The sequence below is a fragment of the Temnothorax nylanderi genome, unplaced genomic scaffold, assembly GCF_030848795.1.
Source record: "Temnothorax nylanderi isolate EJ_2023f unplaced genomic scaffold, tnyl_v1.0 TNYL_tig0080_pilon, whole genome shotgun sequence".
NCBI lineage: Eukaryota > Metazoa > Arthropoda > Insecta > Hymenoptera > Formicidae > Temnothorax > Temnothorax nylanderi.
In genome coordinates this window covers 342,616-364,689 of record NW_027249142.1, presented here as the reverse complement: position 1 = coordinate 364,689, position 22,074 = coordinate 342,616, and the positions used below count along the sequence as shown (strand labels likewise).

Sequence of the window (22,074 nt, the reverse complement as noted above, 5' to 3'; positions counted from 1 at the left end):
TCTTAAAAATGTCTTAAAGGTGTCTTTACGACATCTTTTATTAGACATGCGTGCTGGCTGAGCTCACTTTATAAGTACAAAGAATGTATACTAGTTTAGCTGTAAAAAAAACAGATCTACCATCGAGCTATACAAAAGCAGACTCTTCTTTCGTCCCAAGAGTAACTTTTATGCTTTAAAAATTCGATTGCTCTATCCTGTTCTGACATTCTCGCGCTGTCATGTAATTTTTTTTTTTCATCAAGCCGGCAGGTGGACGTTGCGGCTTGTCTCGCCGACCTCCCTGGGCTTGGCAACAAGACGACGCGACGACGCGAATTCTCGCCGCGACCGCCGTTACACGGTCGAAAAACCGCAGCAGAGCGATTCGATTCGGCGATCTTTGCTGGCGTGGGTGGCGCGGCTCGGCCTTCTCCGCTTCTGCTCGTGCTAACGGCCGCCGATGACGTCATTATGCGCCGTGCAACGCAAAGACGTCTCAAGGAAAGCGCAAATCGCTGTTTCTATAAGGATCCGGATCCACGACGCGCTTCTCCATCCTGCGAGTGTCCTCCCTTGGGGCGTCGAATCGCTGGATCCAATCGTCGAATTCGAAATAATATTGATTGACAAATGTACTGGCAAATATATTGACTCAACGTTTTATTGAAGAATGTATATATAGGGCGACCGTATTACTTTGCGCGCAATTATAGAGAATTATAACAGAGAATTGAGTAATAATAGAAGTTATAGATATTTATAAGTTTCCAGAAAGAAACACCCCCCGCCTTTTCCTTATTTTCTATTTTTAACGCAGTTTCAACGTCTCAAATATTGATTTAAAGTATACGTGTATATTTTCCTTGACACACTGACGCCCCCCCCCCCCCCGTTCCTTTGATGTTTTTCTCTTTCCAGGGTGTCCGGTATTAATTTGAATATCTTTTGCGGCTCGCCCTCGACGGTTATTCGGTCCTCGAGCAAATAGGCTGCCGCGATCGAGTTGCGCGGGAATCACGCATGCGCATTCGTCCGCGTTCGTTCGACTCGCTCCGCTTGGTACGGCGGCTACGGCGCAGCGGCGGCGCACAGCGCACAGGCCGCACAGACTGGCACAGTACTGAGTTACGCTAGTCGCTCGCGGTCATCCGTGAGTCACGAGCGTGTGGGGAAGAGGGTCGACGATGACCCGACGACGACGCCAGCGTCTTCCGTAGGCCACGCTAGCCCGCGTACACGCCGCCCGTCGTCGCGACGCCACGCACGTCTCCTGCTCCTCGGAGGCGTCCCGCGCCGCTGTTCGCGTAGACGCTTTCGCGCCTCCTCTCCGCGTCTCTCGTCGCCGCCGAGGGAAAACGCGGCGGTGGCCTGGTGGCGTTGATCGCGTTTCTTCGTCCCGAGAGCCCGATGCGCTCCTCCCCGCGAGACCATGGCATCGGTGAAGGTGGCCGTGAGGGTTCGACCCTTCAACAAGAGGTGCGTGTGTGTCGTGCAACTGGTGACCGGAAGAGTCCGTGCTCCGTCTTGCCTCGCCTCGCCTCGTCTCGCGTCGGACGAAAGAGTCCACCCATATACAGCACACTTGTCCAAAAGCGGGACGTAAGACGTCTTTTAGCCGTCTTTTAGACATCTTTTAGACGTTTTACTAAAAAAAGATGTCTAAAAGACGTCTTATGTCCCGATTTTGGACACGGTGCTGTCTGGGTGTGCATTCAGTTGTGATGTCGTCGTGCCCTTGCCGTCGCTCTCCTACAATTACGGCGCTAGAATGTCCGTCGCGCGGCGCGACAAGATCGTTCTCTCTCTCTCTCTCTTTCCGGACGACGCCAGTCCAATTGCTCCGAGTATAGTTCAGCTGGAAGGCAGGACAACGTGTCTCTCGATGCAGGATGCACCGCGCGCAAGTTTACTACAGAGATTTACGCGAGCGTGATGAGCACGCTGATCGATTGATTAAAGCCCCGAATACAAATCCCAAGCGATATAGTGTGAATGATGTTATACGTATATATTTATAGATTTTATACGTCGACGCAGAGGGATAACGACGATTAGGACGCATCCGACGCGCGCACCGTTGCACCTAAATTCGCCGCGACGTTTCTTCGAAAGACGTGCTCAAGGAACGTTCCAGTATCCCGAACGTGTCTCCCTTGGTATCCTAGATTCTCTCGCTGTCCGTGTTGCTGCCAGTCGATACTATTACGCAATTATTTTGCGGTCAATAACATCTCGTGGATGATGTTTCTTCGCGTCGCAGCGTATCATCGATATTAATCGACGCTGGAATCGCCGACGCAATGTTATTGAATACAAAGGCTGATGCATAAGCGCGACGAATATACGATTGAAGTCGTATTGCACGTGGATTCGTCATCGTTGGAACGATTCAATCTTCTCGCACGTTCTATGTGGTTTTGTAAAAGAGTCGAAGGCAGATAAGTAAAAATCAATACGAGAAATGATTTATTTCCGCGCGTTTTGAATAAAAGTTTTTACTCAATTCATCTCGATCTTGTCTGTCTTCGTCTCTTAAATTTATGTAAATTCGCGAAAAAGTTTTTTCCCATCAATTTTGTCTTGACTTTGACTTCTACATTGAGTCTCCGTTGCCAGGTTAATTCAGTCATTTCAGTCAAGATTGGAAGAGCAAATCTTGAATCATCCTACGCTTCAAATTACACTTTTAAATTTTAGAAAGGATTTTATTTCAACATGGTCTGAGTTAAGAGAATATATAAGTCATTGTTAAATTACGAAAAAGCTGCAGCGTTTTTTTTTTTCGGGAATTTCATTACATTTTTTATATGCTCAGCGAGAAAAACGTGACCGCATCTTTTGATACAGCCGAATACGAAGAATACGTTTAGTTTCAACTCTATATTTCCTCTATAAATGGCGCAATAATAACGTACCATTTAACAATTGATGGTGACACAGTTGTACTAACGATATCGGACGTTCGATTTTTTTGAGGGGACGAGAGGGGATCCCTCGGAGCAGTATCCTCTTTGAAACGGCGGATTCAATTATTTCGTCGCCTGTGGAAAGTAAAATAAAAAGGTTTGATAAGTGACAGCCGCTCCCGATTCCCGATTCAGAGCCGTCGGTTATTGACAAGCACGTGACACAATTGTGCCACCGGTGGTATTGACTGGCGTGCATTATGGACCAGCGAACGACCCCGCGCGCGCGTCTCGTCGATTTCCGAATTCGGTCGCCGTAATAATGTCCGTCCGTAACGTCGCGCGCGTCGGGACGACAGGTCGATGCCGGTTCGATGATAATGACAACGTGCTTGTTGCTTTGCAGAGAGGTAGCGATAAACGACAAGCTGATTGTGCAGATGAGCGGCAAGAGGACGCGGATCTTCAGCACCAAGGTGAGCTATTTTCGCCAGCGCGCGTCACTTCCATCCGCCCTTGTCGAAATGTACGGGGTGGCACCTGCTTTCCTTATCATTCAGCACCACGCAACATTCTTATAAGTAATCGGATTATCGTAATATTGCTACAGGAAAGTTACCATCGTCGCGTCTCCATCCAAAGCAAAAAAAAAATCACAAAACGATCGGGCTTATATTATTGATTATGCGACGATTTTCTTATTGTTAGCCGCAATGGTGAATTTGTGATATTATTATACAATTGTTACCTATTTTTTATAGGTTTCTTTTATAGCTCGTGACGGAGTTCGCAGAATGCTAGATCAGTGGCGTTTTGTAACGCAATTTTTTACATTCACTATACGATTCTGCAGCCTCAGAAATGTTTTATTACGTCACAATTTTAAGAAACTTGTGATTACGTGTCGATTTTGAATCTCTTAAAAAACTGCGATGTGTGAGTAGGTATTTTTCAGCCTGAAACCATATCCAGAAAATAAAGAATAATATAATTCTTTTCTTTGGATTCTTTTGCTGGACTGTATAATAATATAATATTTAATTTTCGTTGAGAATCATTATGATTGTTGTTATTGTTACCCAGCAGCTGATCCGAGCAGCTGCACAAATGCGACGGTAAAATTCCGAGTATGATTATTATCAATCGAGGTCAGCAGCTCTCGCACGGACGATTTTCGCGCGCAGATTGCCTGGTCTCGGAGCCGGTTTCGATCTTGTTTCGCAGGAACGCGAAATCAATCCCTACGTAGCGGATGTTCCAGAGGAGACGGAAAACAGAGGGTACATGGAGGGGTGGGCAAATTACTGAGGCGCGGCGGAAAAAAGTCTAAAATTTTACTATGTTCGTTTTCTTATCTTTCTTGGCAATGTAAAATATTTGTTCTTTTACTCTAAAACTGATGAAAACTTCACGGAACTTTAGACCAACGTTTCAATTTTGATAATAAAGTTTCTTTTTTTCCTATTCGATACACTAAACATCTTTCTGCAAAATATGAGCCTTCTAATGATTGCGACCTTCTAGAGATTTAATCTCGTTGATCTGAATTAGAGAAAACATCGAGGCAATCCTTGAACAACGGCCTACTGAAAATAAAGGACTTTTCACGCCTTATGTTCCAAGATTAAGTAACAAGGGAATTATATTTTTCATTGTTCAGTTTAAAGAGATTTTATTTCCACGAACACTTTATTCGTGGCTTTAAATACCGAGATATGTTTACAACAACATTGTTGATGTTTATTGAATATATAGTACTATAATAGTTATTACGAGCTCGAGTTATAGATAGTCGCTATATAGGATGCGTAGGCGTAATATCATCAACCTGTTATACAGAGAGACGCACCTCTTATGCGCTAAAAGTGGCCGTTGTCGCATATTTACGTTTTGGCTCTTATGTTCATAGACTGAAGGTCCTGTTCGTGATGTAAGCCGCGATTACATCACTCGAATCCACTGTCATATAGTTTCTCTAAAGCGCCGTAAAGCCCGAGCTAATAGCAGCGGATCGCAAGTTCGACGTCTCGCCACGTGATCAAATTTCCCTCGATATTGTGACAGATTCGATGCCACATTTTCAATATGTAATTGTACGATCTGTCAATTAATCTTCATCTAAAGATGTCCTGCGAATAGTGTCAATTTGTTCAGTAAAATTTCCAGTCAGTATTAGAAGCTTGTTTAAAGTATACTAAGTATAGAAACCTTGTACAAAATTGATTAGTTGTATTAATAGTAATATCCCTGGTTGTAGTTTGAGCGTGTAAAAATTCACTTCGTGGTACCGCAAAGTATCAAGAAATAATGGCCTTAAATAAACTTTCTAAAGAATTTCAAAGCGGAAGTCGTGACGTGTGGACGATCTCTCTCTCTGTTCCTTTTCGCTATAATCGCCCAATGCTTAGCGAATCTAGTGTCATAATTTCTGCTCGAATAATTTTTATGGATTTCCAAGTCATAATTGCTAATTGAACCTTTGACCAATAAATTCAACCAAAGATAGTATCGTGTTTATATACTTTTTTCCCGAGCTAATAATTTTGGTAAAATTTCAAGAATTAGGAAATATTGCAGATAATTTTTAAAAAGCGTGAAGAGAGCGTGATTTTTAAAAAATAAATTTTGAAGATTGCTCAACTTTCTGAGATAAAATCTAAATTTGCAAGCTTCATAAAATAGACGTGTTATGATAGCATAATTATTTTAATTACCTTGCAAGAAAGATCTTTGCAAGAATAAACCATTAACGATTTAACGAAACAAAAAGTATCTCGACCGTACGTCACTCAGTCTCTAATTACGTGCGTGAATCTCCGCGCTGAAAGATAACAAGGTATGCGTTGAGGAGAAAGTGCGAAAATCGCGGCTGGACCGCAGCAAACAAAACCAGCAGCAAACTCGTTGCTCGACGATTGCGGCTACGCAATCGAGCGCAATTGCCGCGCGGCCGCGCCGCGTTGTATAATCCAATTTTATCCGCATTCAATTAAACCTTATCTGGACGATCTCTCTTTCTAATCAAAAGAGAAGGCCAATCCCGGCGGAGAACGATCGCTGGGCAGGAAGGATCTCCGACGAGCGCGAATTAAAGTGCAGCCTTGGCCGAAGGCTTAAAGCGCGCTTTTAAAAATCGAATTGCTCAAACTATCAAGCTGCTCGTAAAAATTAACGATACAAATAACACAATCGAGTACGGTAATTATTTTCGAATGAAATAATTCTTGAAATATTTTATATACATTTTTAATTCACTTGTACTTTGTGAATTTGTGGAAATAAGCAGTTAGAATTAATTTGGACTAACAATAAGCAGTTAGGCTGATTGTGAGATTTATCGAGGGTGGATTAACGGGCGATTTTGGAACTTTGTTTCGAACTACGTATCGTCGAGCGGAGTTCAGAAACTCCGCATGCGAATATATGTAAATTAAATACATTGTCTTCCGACCACCGCGCTGGCGTGTTTGTGCACGTGATACGAAGTGCATGCAAAATCGTAATAGCGAGATTGACCTGAAAACCGTTCTAGTCTTATTTTTTTAATTATCCATTCACTTCCATTCGCTTTCTTGCATAATGCAGCACACGATGTTCCCAGCGATGCTTTATCGGTTACGTAGACGCCAACGTCAAGAATGCACAGTCTGTGTGATTACCGTATATAGCAACGTCACGTGAATAATATATACGCGAGTCGGATGATTTAAATGCCAGTCAGTAGCGTTCCATGACGAAAAACAAATATATAAAGGATTTTGTTAGAAAGAAATTTCAATTTACGGAAGATCCCGGATTATATATGTATATCGGAATTTCTGTTATCTGGAAAAACCTGAAAAATCTGAAATCCTGAGGAAACTTTATTGCCTTAGGAAATCAGAGGCTTATCAGAGAATTTTTATTAAAATGGCCTCTTTGAAAATTTTGTTTTTATTTTGAGAACATCAAAATATAAATTTTGCCTGAAATTTTTCAAAGTTCTATTTTTAGACTTTTAGATAGACTTTGTTTTGAGAGTTTCGTATGAATAAAAAAGAAAAATCGAGAGAAACAGATAATAATAAATTGCTCTAACTTTGCAAATAATAACTTTGCCGTTTTATCTTAATTAGCCTTAATAAAGCAAAATTAAGCAAAATTGCCTAGGAAATCGTGAAAACCTTTTTTAGAGTTTGAGTAGTATATGGATATAATGTGATTTATAAATGTAGTAGACTTAATTATATAAATACAGTTTATATTCCCCTTTCACCTTCATAATTAGTTTCCATTGCTCATTCATCCGTATAACTTGTAGAATTGTCTAATTGAACTTTAGCACTAACGACGACGATAACGAACACTTGTAAGACGTTAAAATAACGATTACCACTTATTGTTTCCAGACACCGGATAGCTGCAGAGATATCGACCGGGGGAAGTACAAAGACTTCACGTTCGATCACTCCTACTGGTCCTTCGATTCGAACGACGAAAACTATGCGTCCCAGGAAGAGGTTCATATCAGTCAATATTTTCTATCAAACGAAAACCAGGACAAAAATTATTCGCTCGAGATCTCGCGAGATCGATGACGAAACTGTCGACCTTAAAAACGCGTTCGCAATAACGTTACCATATACGGAAAGATGAAATCGGTCGTTTTACGCTCGCACAGTTATAATTAGCTTGATTGCGCCGATAGCGATTTACAAACGGAAAGAGATATACGAGAGAAAGGAGGAGAGCGTGACGAGCGCGGCAATAATATAATTATAGCAATAATTGATATTCCTAAGCGCGCGGCAACAATTGTAACAACAATTGATCTTCCTGAGGATATAATCGGCAGCTCTGTCCATTGTAATGTTATAACAGGAGCTTTAGGGCTGATTAGTATTTCCAACAAACGTTTGTAGCGAATGAAAGAGGGTTGTCAAAGCACAATCAAACAGAATAATCTTGTTATTATGTGGAACACAATACGGGACCATCGCAGTAATCGCTTCGGGCTACGGTGTATAATCGTTAAAGTCGGTGTTACTATGACCTAATTAAATGCCATTATGTAAAATGCATAGCACGTTTCATTGAAGGCTAACGCCAGACTGATGAAATTCGTTTCCGCGCGTTATTAAAGCGAAGCCGCCTCTCGTATTATCGAATGATGGGGAAAGATCCTAATCTAATCGTTCTCCCTCCAGGTTTTCTACGATCTTGGTACGGACGTAATAGAAAGTGCCTTCGAGGGTTACAATGCCTGCGTTTTTGCCTACGGCCAGACAGGATCCGGGAAGACCTTTACAATGATGGGCACGCCGGTAATGCGATAATCTAATTCGTCAAAAAGACGTTATCTCCTTTTTATTCAGTTTCATTTCCTATCGGTAGAAAAAGGATTTTTGCGCAGATATTCCCTCGAAGTGTTAGTTAAAAAGATGAAAGAATGGAAAATGAATGAACGAGAAGAATTAAATTCTCAATCACTGCGGAGCATGGAATTTTTGCATCATCGAGTAGATATAATTAAACGATATAGAATCAGCCTTGAGGGACATAATAAATAAAATCTTACTCTGATATTATTAAAAATAATTACTGAATTATTGATCATTACTTTTCCTCAATTTTAGCCAAATTAAATATAAATTTTGCAAAATGAAAAATCCACAACTAATCAAACTTTTTCTACCTTTGTTTAGAAGACGTAACATATTGATTTTATCTCAATCTGGCAATCTCTTTTCTTCGTTCTTATAATTTATTATGTACGAATTGTAGGAATCTCAGGGATTGATACCACGGATTTGCAAGACGCTTTTCGCTAGAATGGCAGCTGGAAAGGAAAGCGGGGCGTCGTACAGAACGGAAGTATCTTTCCTGGAAATCTATAACGAAAGAGTGAGAGATCTGCTTAGACTGGACCAAAGCCAATCCCATTCGCTGAGGGTACGGGAACATCCCACGGGAGGGCCTTATGTCCAAGATCTATCATGTCATCTCGTTTACGATTATTCGGACATTCAGGTGAGACGAGAAAGCAAAGCGTCTCTTAATAGCAAGCTCTACTCGCTTATCTGCTCATTACACTATCGTTTATTGAAATGGCAACAGCACAAAGAATTACATACTTGTAAATTAATCTCTCTTATTGCATCGTAATTTAAAATATAAATTTCTTGGTGTTGTTATTTCAATATAAATAAAGATATAGTCTTATAAAATAATACATAAGACAAATAATATTTATAATAATAAATAATATGTAATAGTACGTATCTCCTCGCAATCGATAATCAAAGTATCAATAAATTATTATTTTTGTTCCAGGAATGCATGGTGAGAGGTAATACGCACAGGACTACAGCCAGCACAAAGATGAACGACGTGAGTAGCAGGAGTCACGCGATTTTTACGATAACCTTCGTACAGGCCGGCCTCTCGGAAGGCAACATGCCGTCGGAGACTGTTTCCAAGGTGCACCTAGTCGACTTGGCCGGAAGGTAGTCCCGAAAAAAAAGCATCTGCAAGTCGAGTTATTTTCGAGTCCGTTTATTCGCGAAAATGAAAGAATAGAGAAAGAAAAAAAAACAAAGCAAAAACGCCGTGACGAGTGTTTACGCGATTTCTTAAAATCCGATCTTTCTCTGCCTCTTCAGTGAACGGGCGAACGCGACCGGAGCGACGGGTCAACGACTAAAAGAAGGCGCGCATATCAACAAGTCATTGGTGACTTTAGGCACTGTGATATCCACGCTCTCTGAGCTCAGTTCTGCCAGCGGTGACGCGTCCGCCTCGAAACGTAACACGTTTATTCCTTATCGCGACAGCGTGCTCACGTGGCTGCTGAAAGATTCCCTAGGCGGCAACTCCAAAACTATCATGATAGCGACTATCAGTCCGGCGGAATGCAATTACCACGACACTCTCAGTACTCTTAGATACGCCAATCGTGCGAAAAACATCATCAACAAGCCGACTATCAACGAAGACGCGAATGTGAAACTCATCAGAGAGCTCAGAGCGGAGATAGAAAAGTTGAAGTCTCTCATCGACAAAAATATGGCAAGTATTTGTGAATGAGTCACGTTTCTTTTTCCAAATTCTTTCTCATTACTATTTTAGAGAATATATAATTTACTTGTCACTTGTAGAGCGTGGAGAAACCACCGCAAGTGCTGTTGGCTCAAATCCAAGAGAAGCAAGAGCAAGAAAAGGTACTGACCGAGGAATGGACCGAAAAGTGGCGAGAGACGCAACAGATTCTGCAAGAGCAAAAAGCGCTGGGATTACGAAAGAGCGGGGTCGGTGTTGTTCTCGACTCGGAAATGCCGCATCTAGTCGGCATCGACGACGATCTACTCAGTACCGGCGTTACACTGTATCATTTGAAAGAGGGAAAAACGCTAGTTGGCACAGAGGAAGCTTCCGTTGTTCAGGTAATAATACAAATATAATAAAATTCTCAGGGCTACAAATAATAAAGCAGAAATTATATGTACCCAATGTGTAATTTATTAAGAGACTACTAAGAGACAACATTATTAATGTCAATATATAAAAGAATATATGTATAATACATATAATATCAATTAATAAAAGAACGATTAAAAACATTCATTATATCACGAACAGGATATTGTGTTGACCGGTGCGGATGTGGAACCGGAACACTGCATAGTCGAACTGGATAGTGGCGTGGCGACGCTACATCCGCTCTCGTCCCACTGTTGGATCAATACTGCTCAGGTGGACAAACCAACAAGACTATCGCAAGGCTGTATCATTCTTTTAGGTAGGAACAACATGTTCCGATACAACGATCCAGCCGAGGCAGCAAAACTCCGAAAGGAGGGCGGCTCGGGTAACGGCAACCTGCAATCAACGGTCGTCAATCTATCGAGACTGTCGCTCTTGAGTTGGAGCGTCTCCGATCTACACGCGTCCTGTTCCAGCGACAATCTCCTGAACTCGAGCGAGGATCTCAGGGCGGTCGAGGAGCTGGAACAGCAGAAGGCTGCGCTTCTAAAGGAAAAGGAGGACTTCAAGGTGGGTGAAATATTCTAGATCAGGACGCTCCTCTCGTTGAGCCAGATCTTGACTGACTACATATTTCTCGCAGAGGGAACAAGAGGAACGCGAAGAGAGATGGGCCGCTAGAAGGGAAGCGCTGGAAGGAGCCCAACGTGAGTTGGAGCGCGAATGGGGCGCACAGTGGAAAGAATGGGCGGACGCGATCGCGATCCTGGAGTCGCGTCAACGCGAGCTGCGCGCCCGCCGGCATATCCTGGAGCAAGAACGGCGGGACGAAATGACGCAAGTAAGTGACACGGACGCGCCTCCGTCTCCGGAATTGAATGTAATCTCGATTAAGTACCAATTCTACCTCGTCCTTGTCGCTATCGGTGTCCTTATTTGCTTGTCTGGCAACATCATCATCTACTCGCACGTTTGTCCGTTAAATATGTGATCAAAGTTTCGCTCGTCACGCGCGTCGCTGCGAGATGCCACGAATTCGTGGATGAACATCTGCGAGTGTCCCGACTACGTGAACGAAACGTTTGCGAAACGACATTTTGATACAGACCAAAATTCTTGTGATTAAGATACACAGTACTGTCTATCGATGTCTAGATCCAGGCCTATCGGTATGTGTATTCATCTAGAGCAAGCTTTCGTTGTCGTTTGCGACGAGACTTCGCTATCCATGAGATTTGTCTACATGAAATTGTCTTGATTCCTCTACCGGCCTCAAGAATCCTCAGATATATTGCGTATACTTACAATTAACATATTAATATTTACAAATGGTTTATGTTAACAAATTGCGTTGATGTATATGAGTAAGCTGCTGAACACGAAAAGGTGCTAGTGCTGAAGAGATATTGCCGGACAGATGGCATTCCTTGGAATGTTATATATTTAAGTATCTAGTAAGAATGTTAAGAGTGAAGTATGTACATATCTTGGGCTTGTTTGTATAGAGATACGTCTATGGGTTTGTTATGCGAGATGTAAAGTACAGAGGCACTAATTATTGTTATACTGATATATATATATATATTGTTGTTTAATAAATTTTTCATACAAAAATTGGCGTTTAATCCTCCACAAAGTATTTGCACGAACTTTCACTGTTTTTTCTCTCTCTGTTTTTCACATAATTTTTAAGAGTATGCATTCGATCGATTTAACACTCCCGATTAACAAACCCAATTTCTCATTAACTCGTTGCCGTCACACCTCGGGATCCGTTCGCATGATATACTATTCCGAGTATTAATTAATAGAATGGCGAGAACTTATTATAATATTTTCTCGAAGCAACGCACCGCGAGAATACATTGGCTGTTTATTTAATCTATTTATTTTGTTATTTGTTTATTCGTATTTACATTTATTTATTAAAGACATGCACAAAGATAAAATTTAGCCAATATATATGCGTTAATATTTATACTATTGAAAGGATTCTATTCTACAATTGTCATAGCGTCTAAAAAACATTTTTGTACATGGTAAAGGAAAAAGCACAAAATTTTCTTCATCTTCGCCACCTCGTCACTGACATTTCACAATTATAAATATATCTTTATTTTTTCGTTTATATGCTACAACATAATTATTAATTATTAATATTTGATTTTGAATCATCTTTTGTTGATTATCTCTTTTGTTAACGCATCGGTGTGTGTGTGTATGATACCAGGTAGAAAGTATATGTAGGGAAGTCGCCTATCTGCGTACATTATTGCAGTCCAAGCATCGACAATTGCAAGAGCTCGTCAACAATCAGGAACGTACGCAAACCAATCAGCATCAGTGGGAAAAGGTAAGGATTATAATAAGGCGAGGAATCTTCGAGTTCGTATCTGTAATACGCACGTATATTGCAAACGACGCGATGCATACGTCGCACTATATTCATATAACTTTCCTTTATGATAATCCATGCAGATATAACAGCTCTCTCTCTCTCGGCAGTATTTCTTTATTATTTTAAATAAAACGACGGAATGTAAAATATTCCGATTGCTAGATTGTATGTGAATGTATAAGGTCGGACGTCTTGTTTTACAGTAATTTCCGTGTAATTTTGTAGAGAGTGAGTGAAGCGGAATATGCATTTCAGACGGATAATGGTGCCGGTAGTGACGACAGTCTGCCCGAATCTTGGTCCAGTCTCAATGACGAAAAGTGCATCGACAGTGTCAGGGAATTGGTGAATCATCACGTAAGTAGGTTTAAACGTCTCTCCTCAATTTCGTTTGATTGTTTTCTTATAAAAAAAAATGTGTAATCTTAAATAGAAGAAAGAACTAGCCGCTTTGGAGAACGAGCTACAGAGCAAGGTCAAATCTCTGAACGAACATCAGAGTAAGGTAGATAAGATGGAGGAGGAACTGATGGAGATCGCGAAGAGACAGAAGCAGATATTCATGGCGGAAGTATGTACGCATAAAATACTAACGTTCTGCAAAACGATTCTTTACATTAATGCTTTCTAGCTGGGAGGTGAAGGAGTAACGGAGAAGAAGATGTTGTTGGCAAAACGGACTCAGGAACAGCTTGAGGACATCGAACGGCGTAAACACAGTCTATCGTTGGACTTGAAGCGCGCTACGCCTGCGTTTCTGGACGACAGTTGTTCGTCGAACAGCTGCGACGAGACGGCCTTCAGCTGTAACTCCAGATCCTTCCAGGAGGCGAACAATAGGAAGCATCAGATCGCCTTGGACTTGAATTTGTTGCCGCTGAGTATACCGAGCTCCGATACCGTGGAAACATTCCACACGGCAGCGGCCGACTCCCCGGAGCTTCGTATAGCCTTCGAGGATGCCGACACGACGTGTATAAGCGATCTGATGACGAAGAATGAATTCGCAAACGAAGAACGAGGTGGCCACGATGATAGAAGCTTGTCCGAGGTGGAAACTAAAAATGCGACGGATGCGAATAGAGGCGCTTCCATGGGGCCGTTAAGTGACGTACAACCGCCTATGATAGCCACCATCCCGGAAAACATGCTCCAGGATACGCTAGAATCGCCAATACAGCAGAATCCGGCGATGAAGAGACTGAACCAAAGAATCGCGCGTCAACGCATGATGGTGATGAGATGCTTGGACGCCGGTACCCCGTCGAAAGACGATCTCAATCGGCAGATAATGATACTGCAGGATCTGCAGAGACAGCAGATCGAATTGGAAGTGTCTTTATTGGAGGATGAACAGAAAAGTTATTCTACGAAGCGTCTCCAGTGCGGCGGCGATGGCGACGGCGACGGCGACAGTGATAGACTCGTCAACAACGAGACCGATAATCATGTACAGAACGAACCAAATGCTTACTGTAGTGTTGTAGAACCTACGAATAATAGCTCCGCGATTCTATTAACGGTAGCGCAAACCAGATCTCAACTTTTCAGGAATAACAGGCCTAATACTAACGATCAAGAGACTTTGTCGGAATCGTTAGCGTCTAAAAGATCCTCCAGTCGGGGTTATTCAACAGTTTACTTGACGGTAAGTCATCGACGTCTCTTCTCTATCGCCTTAAATGGTCAGTGAAGACTTTAACATAGATACATTTTCTTTGCGCAGAGTCAGAATCGCGGCGACCGCTTGAGTAGTCCGTATTCCTTAACAATCACGAGGTCCCTACCGTCGTTAATAGCAAATGACGGCGACTGCGTGATTAATATGATTGTCAGTGTGCCGTCGTACGTGATACGCGGAGCCGGGGCGTCCAGCCACTACGAGTACGAGGTGCGAGTCGTGGCGCAGGACGACAGCTGGACGCTGCTACGTAGATACAGGAGATTCCGGGAGTTGTATACATCGATGCGACAGAAGTATGGTAGCAAGGTACGTGATAGCTTAATTACACTAAACAATAATTGTGAAAGTGGCACAAATATGGGAATTTGAATCAATCGCATAAAGTATCAGGCTTGAATGATAGCCAGCTCAAACATAAGCTTTGGAGAAAGAAATTTTAATTCAAAATAAAAAATTTCATTATTATAGAGAAAGAACAGTCTATATTTATTACAAAATTTTTTGATAATTTCATGTGTCGTGTAAAATATTGAAAAGCATTGAAAAATCAAGCTGTACACATATAAAATACAAGAATGCACACATATATACATAAATAATATACAATTTTATTCGGAAATTCTGACACGAATTATAGATGCTTTAAAGTGGACTTTAAATAGCAAAAATCTAATTATTTAAAAAACAAAATATACACACGACTCAGACCACTTTCATAAACATAAACACGCGTACTTATATGCAGTACAATTGATTTTACGGGGACTCTTTGATCGTACGCAGGTCGCGGCGATACGCTTTCCTCCACGCCAAGTCTTTCCAAAGTACGAAGTCGTAGCGAGGCAACGCCGGAAACGTCTCGAGGAATATCTTCGTCGGTTAATTCAAGTTTGCTCGGAACTGCCGCACTGCGAGCCTCTATACAAATACAACGGCAATCTTAGCAACATAAACAAACAATCCCTACTGGAGTTCAGCCCGTTTTTCAGGCGCGGTATGTTCGAGAGCGGCAAATACGGAACTAGCTAAGGTACTATCGTGCAACCCTCACCCTTCCGTATACCGAAGAATGAGTGAGAGAATCGAATAAGCAACAGATGTTTATAATTCATCGTATTTTTTCAGTTTTTTTTTCTATTTATAAAATGTAGCCATAGCAAATTAAAGAGATGTTGAGTGAAGTAGCAACGGCGTTCACACAGAATGAGTCCCGTAACATTTGTCGCGTATAATACATTCCTTGAATCACATATCAATTCTACGAAAAATTATATAAAGATAAAATTAAGATGTTTCGTAACTTATTGATACAATTCAATAAGAGTATTACGAATCACTTATCAGTAACTGGGTTGCAAATGTTGAGCGACTCGTCCTGTTTTGTAGTCATTACAAAAATTATATATGCTTCCAGAAGCTTAACGATTGTAAGACTGGTTTGTAGAAAATGAGCGTTCTTCACTGATACTGTCTCGTGCACGCGGGTTTTGCACAGAGGCATTAACGGGAATGCAACGTGATATATTCTTTACGAGAGAGTAAAGACCGCGGGTGTTGGCGAGGCAAAACATATCGCGTCATAGCGACTTATTTTTTCCTTTACAGGTATAGAATATTTTCCTAATGTCTTTCCAATAGAATCGCCCGGTAGAATTCACGAAGTGTACCTTCCTTCGATATAGTCAAATCATGTAGCTGATATTATAATTTTGGTTACGTTTTACTAGCACAAGCGAACGTTATTGTAAATTACGGCGAAAAGAGCAAATTCGTCGGCAAAACGGTGACCATAACTTCGCATAATTCACCCGATAGCCGAAGAGTATTTATTTTGCGTCGAATAGCGTTTTGTATGTGCAATCTGAAGTAGCGAATCGACTAGCGAATTGAAAGAACGAACTATCCCTTAGCGTAATAATTGTAAACGTAGCAATGTGTTACAAGCGAGAAAGATATCATATCTTTGTTAAAGTTTTTCCGTTTCCGGGATCTATCTCTGGCTGTTAATAAAACTGTTACCACTGCTTCAGGCACGTGTTCTGGAGATCCAAATAAGAAAAAAATTCATACAAACGTGTGTTCAGAAACCCAGTTACAGCCCCTTAAAGATACATTTTAAAAAATTAATGCTGTCTCATATTTTCTGAACTTGAAGTACGAAGAAAGTAAAAATTTGCAAAAATGTACTTTTTTAGCTTTCCACTCGAAAAAATCTACTAATTTTTTCGAGCCACTCAGACTGTTTTTTTGATTTTTTGGGAAATTTTAAAATTTTAAATAGTCAAAATTGTTTTTATGTGATGCACCGGTTTCCGAGACAAAATTTTTTATCGGTATCTTTAAAGGACTGTAATTTTGTGAGAGGGCATTTCCAGGATACGTATTTCTGTGCACTTTTTTTCGTACTGTGGCCTTTAAGTATCTGAAGTAGCGGTAAAGTGTTTATAAATACCCTCTGTCTGTTTGCGCCTGTCTGTGTGTGTGCGTGCGCGTGCATGTGTGCATAAATGTGTATAGTGCAAGGAATTAACAGACCACTGTTAAAGTTGGAGTTGTTATGCAGATATTAGCATTTATTTGAATATTAATACTAAACCAAAGTTGATCAACACGATAACTATCGATTTTGGGAAATACCGCATTGCTATGGCTAACAATTGATCAGATCGATCAGACTGTACGATTGAAGTATTGAAATTTACCAAAAAAAGCTTCTTATTGGCATGCAAAATATCTTGGGCTAATCAAGAGACACGGTAGTGTCTTGCGCCAAGTATATATAAAACTGCTTGTTCGTTACATAGCCAGGACATCTCGCTTTGTATTCTTATCGGATGTTCGGAGATGCGAAAGAGAAAGATAACACTTCCGGCTTCGAGAAAACGCTGTTATATTTAGTACGTTAAAATAAAATCTATATAAAAAAAAACACTAAGCGCCACAAGTACGATAAATATGCTTTTCAGTAGTACGAGAGAAAGAAAAAGGTATTTATTCCATGGCTGTGTGTAACCTGGACTCGAGAAACCCCCCACATATTCATCCTGGCTAATAATTAATTAGTGATAGCGAAAACTCGAGCAACGACACCGTTCAGAGGTGCGTACACTGCGAACACTAATTGAGTTTCGTATAACGAGGCAGTTATTACTTATTCGAACGGACATTACCTCGCGTTTCATACGATTCACCGCAATCATCCCGTCGTTATCCGCTTTTTTTATACATGAATCTACGAGACCTATATGTTCCATAAGTGTAACAATGGAGTACAATAAATTGTTATATAATGCAGCGCATTTTCCCGCTTGTGTATCACATATCGCCGCGATGAAATGTACCGCCTGGGTTTCGCAACGTAAACGCGTTTTTGTGAATTCGCTTCGTATAGAAAAATACTAAATAAATTACATCTTCTATTGTTCTCTATTCTACCCTGCTATATTAGAAATTTAAATTTTTTCCCCCTTTTCTGAGCATTTTGCGACGCACATACATACATACACGTAACACACACTTGATACACGAGTCTCTGATAAACATCTAAAAGTGTAGGTACTTTTCGTCTTGATTTGTTTAGTCCAGAAAAATTCACAGAAACAAATGATATTTAAAAGAGTAACTCGAGAAATAGGAAAATTAAAGATAAATTCGATAAATACCAAACGTGTAAATAAATGAGCATTGTCCCCTCGATATGCAATTTTTATAATAAATTATATTAAATAATAGAATGTCATACCTCGCTTTAAATAAACACTTGTTCGCTCGCTAAACTATCGGCAAATGGCGCGACAATCACTCTCGTGGCAAAATAAAACGTCAAACCGAACGTGATAGAAATCGGCAATGCGGGTAGCGCTTTCTTGAATATGGCCAGTAACAGCAGCGTCAGACAGAGGCCCTGCATAGGAAACAATCGATTAGGAAAATTCTGTCGGTGCTCATCGCAACGAACGTATACAAATACGTACAATAAGAATAGCAACGAAACAAGCCAGCGTGGTGTTCCAGTCTCCATAGCTGGACGCCTTTCCGACGAGCACGCTGTAAAATATGAAATCCCCGAGACCTAGCTTAACTCCGCGTTCCTCCTCGACGACCGCGGCTTGTCCTTGCGACTCTCGCGGGCGATTTTCCTCCTGTCTCGTGTTTTCGCTCAACGCGGACGAGTTCTCGAGCACTTCTTGAGCGCGTCTCGTGCTACGTTCATCTGTATAATCAGAATTAATTCAGCACTTTATCTGAAAGGCCTGTTTGTTAAAATTTAATTTTAAATTTTGGAGTCTCTTGAACAAATTATATACTATGTATTGTAATAATAAATACGTATACTTTAGTATATATTTAATCCGTATATAGAGCTTATGCGTCATTTTAGTTTTATTAACACTAGAACTACTGGAGATTAATCTATTAGCGTATTAGTGCATCCAATCGAATTCGCTATATATTTATTTCTACCAAAGAAATCTTAGAAAAGAGAAAACAAATTAATAAAATTAATCATTTATGTAACTTCAATGAAAGTCAGGGAAGATTTCAGAAATTAAGGTGTTTTAAAAATAAGTAATAAATTATTTAAAAATATCAAACGAGTTATTTTAACTCCCTCGGTAGGTCTAGTGTTAATTAGTTGTCTAATGTAATTTTTTTTATTGGAAATGTTATTAATGCTCGATTCGTACTGTGCGTCTCTACCCATTCAGGAGTGAAACCTCCTGCATCTTCTGCATCGCCTGATGCTCGATTTTGATTGTCCGCCTGGTCACGCGTAGGAGACACCGCGGTGTCTCCGGATGCCATTGTGGCTGCTTGCACGTATCCAGCATAAGTCACGGTAAACGAGTACAAGATGGTGGAAGAATATATTAGAGCAGGGAAAATAGATTCGTTTCGTTCTTGGGCCGTTTCGACGAGTATCCTTAGTGGGCCTTTCGGTGTTAAAACCGCAATCAGATCTAAAATGCAGAAAAGCATAAAACGGACATGAGATCGTCGATGTACTCACAGTATATAAGCTTCCGTCTCGAAAACACCTTACCCCAGATACTTATAACCCCGAGCACAACCCATGCCGTCCATTCAGGTAAATACTTAATGAAAACGAGCGCCATCAGGGCGGAAATAAAGATTAGATACGCCTGTTGAAGTTGCAACGGCCCTTGCCAGTGAATGCAAATCATTCCGACTACACCAAAATTCCATAAGCCTATACCTAGCGTGAATAAATCCATTGGAATGTTATAAGCTTTCAACACTTGCCTGCAAGTATAAATACACAGATGAATCTTCCTTTGAACGTTAAATGGACAAAGTATATTAAATTTAGATCAGTATCTTCACACTCACTCGCAATATAGGACAGAGAACATTGAAAGCAACAGTAGAGAGCTTATGATCAGCCAACCGTGTATGACTTTGTAAAATCTGTATTTATAAAGGATGATAAGTATCACAGTCATAAACACAATGACGCTCATGAGAATCAGGGAGTTGGCAAACGCCTGCCAGACTTTGGTACTCATATCGGGGCTTTCCTCATGAAATGGAGTGTACAGTCTAAAAAAATCATTGTTTCAGTAAATATCGTGTACACTGGTTGTGCGGACGGTTCAGGAATTACATGTAGGCAACTTTAGGTAACTAGGCAGCGTTACCTAGGCACACCTTGGTAACTCTAATGCTACAGGACGTGACATAAACTATAACTTAGAGTTACCCAGGTTGAATTTCTGAACGCAGCCCTGTGTACAGTACGCATAGACCACCATTGCTGGAGCAATACTCACAAGTACATTCCCTTGGTCGTGTAGAAATTGACTGAGCTAATAGTGGCCACCACAACCAGCATACACAGCGAAACAGGGACGAAGAGTTTGATCACATGCGCCGCGCCGTACTTGAGTTCTTCCTCCTCCTCGTCTCTGTAGCGCCTCAGTCTATTTTGATTATTGTTACGAGACGTGCCACGTCTGTTTGATCGGGCGACAGCTGTGCCGGGCGCTTCAATATGCACCTCGGGCACCCCATTCTCCACCTATGAAAAAAGACGGTTTTCAATGAATGCTTTTAACGACATCCTAAATCCCACTGCGTAAAAAATAAACGAAGAGTTATTAGGATTCGTCGATTAAATAAGAGTCCTGAGAGTTTTACTGAAACAGCTACCTCTTCGTTGGCACTTCTGGAGCGACCCTTCCGACGTTCATTGCCCAGGATCAGGTCGTCCGTGCGAGACTCCGCGACGTGACCGTCCATCAGGCTTGTATACTCGTTCGCTGAATCGTAGTCACTCTCAGACATTCATCAAAGTCTGTGTTTCCGGACGAGCGGATAGAGGATTCGTTTCTTGACGGCACCTGGCTTCCGTGCTACTTCCAACACTCACGGCGGTTTATCCCCCTCGACGTGTCGCGCTTACATAACAAAAAAAAAGGAGGAGAAATGCAGCTCACGTCCGATTCAATTCTCTCGTTTCTCTGATCATCCTAAATCTACCTAAATCGTCCTTTCTGCGGAATCTTTACTTGTTGACAATCGTTTACAACCTTCCTCCCTCGTTTTCTCACTCTCTCTCTCTCTCTCTCTTTCCCCACTGATTCATCCTGGGACCGCCATCTTTAAAAGAAGTACAATGGGCGCGTTCAGCAGACCAAGCTGCTCAGTAGCAGTCGAACGTGATTGGCTCTTACTTTTAGAACCAAGGAATCAACGCAGTGTGTTGATAAGACGAACTCAACAGTTGTGTCTGCTGAACGCGGCCTATTATAGTATAGTATGTATAGTATACTATAATTATATTATAGTATAGTATGTATAGTATAGTATAGTACGCACGCAAAACGACCGACGTATAGTTGGCAAACAAATTAAAAATTATTGAAAATTATCTTATCCAATCGTTTGGAAATCATTTGGAGATATTTGGAAAAAACTTTTCAGAGTTTGGAAAACCATACAATAATCACAATTAATTAAAATCAAGCCGTGAATCACGGCTTTACAGTGCCAGACTAGAGTCAAGCTCAACAGGGTCTTCTTTCCCCGCTAATTTTTCCAAGCCCGTGAAGCATACCCGCCGTTGGACGCCTTTAATTAATTTTTATTAGAATAGAGTTGTTTTCGAAATAATAAAAATTATATCGACACTTTATCCAAATGATTCTGGAGCGATTGGATTTAAAAGAAATATTTTTTAGACACTTTCTGCTAATTATACGCTTAATTGATTTTAATTAATTGTGATTATTGTATGATTTTCCAAACTCTGAAAAGTTTTTTCCAAATATCTCCAAATGATTTCCAAACGATTGGATAAGATAATTTTCTCTAATTTTTAATTTGTTTGCCAACTATACGTCGGTCGCAAAACGGGTTTGGTGGTTTGGTTTCAACGCGGCCGGGCGGCAAAACAGTGACCGCTGTTACACGGCGCCGTTAATCGGGTTTAATAACATCGGTAGTTCTTAGACTAGCCAATCACACTCATTCTTCAGAAGAAGGGAATAGCTGTGATTTGCCAGCCTAAGAACTACCGATGTTATTAAACCCGACGAAGCTGGCCAGTGGCGAACGGCAAGCGAGAAAAGTTGTGTCTTTGGCCGCGTTCAGCAGATACAACTGTTGAGTTCGTCTTATCA

At 41.1% G+C, this 22,074-nt stretch overlaps 2 protein-coding genes across 5 annotated transcripts; one reads left to right on the top strand and one right to left on the bottom strand.

The window, feature by feature from the left end:
• Nucleotides 1–1,083: 1,083 nt before the first annotated feature.
• Nucleotides 1,084–17,860, top strand: Klp98a (kinesin-like protein 98A). 3 transcript variants are annotated; one of them, XM_071709593.1, is made up of 16 exons: nt 1,084–1,458; nt 3,295–3,364; nt 7,277–7,387; nt 8,075–8,191; nt 8,652–8,897; nt 9,201–9,373; nt 9,530–9,935; nt 10,025–10,309; nt 10,506–10,919; nt 10,993–11,190; nt 12,580–12,702; nt 13,003–13,104; nt 13,181–13,318; nt 13,379–14,395; nt 14,474–14,737; nt 15,215–17,860. In XM_071709593.1, the coding sequence occupies exons 1-16, from the start codon at nt 1,412–1,414 to the stop codon at nt 15,458–15,460; spliced, it is 3,957 nt and encodes a 1,318-aa protein (XP_071565694.1). In that variant the 5' UTR covers nt 1,084–1,411; the 3' UTR covers nt 15,461–17,860. The 3 variants fall into 3 exon arrangements, with proteins under 3 accessions (XP_071565694.1, XP_071565693.1, XP_071565695.1); XM_071709592.1 differs by having other exon boundaries at nt 12,973–13,104; XM_071709594.1 differs by lacking the exon at nt 12,580–12,702.
• Nucleotides 15,020–21,077, bottom strand: Psn (presenilin). 2 transcript variants are annotated; one of them, XM_071709595.1, is made up of 8 exons: nt 20,933–21,077; nt 20,603–20,850; nt 20,224–20,471; nt 19,784–19,993; nt 19,476–19,696; nt 19,120–19,392; nt 18,406–18,644; nt 15,020–18,335 (listed from the first exon to the last, which is right to left on the bottom strand). In XM_071709595.1, the coding sequence occupies exons 2-8, from the start codon at nt 20,735–20,737 to the stop codon at nt 18,180–18,182; spliced, it is 1,482 nt and encodes a 493-aa protein (XP_071565696.1). In that variant the 5' UTR covers nt 20,738–20,850; nt 20,933–21,077; the 3' UTR covers nt 15,020–18,179. The 2 variants fall into 2 exon arrangements, with proteins under 2 accessions (XP_071565696.1, XP_071565697.1); XM_071709596.1 differs by having other exon boundaries at nt 15,020–15,349; nt 18,174–18,335; nt 20,603–21,044.
• Nucleotides 21,078–22,074: the final 997 nt, after the last annotated feature.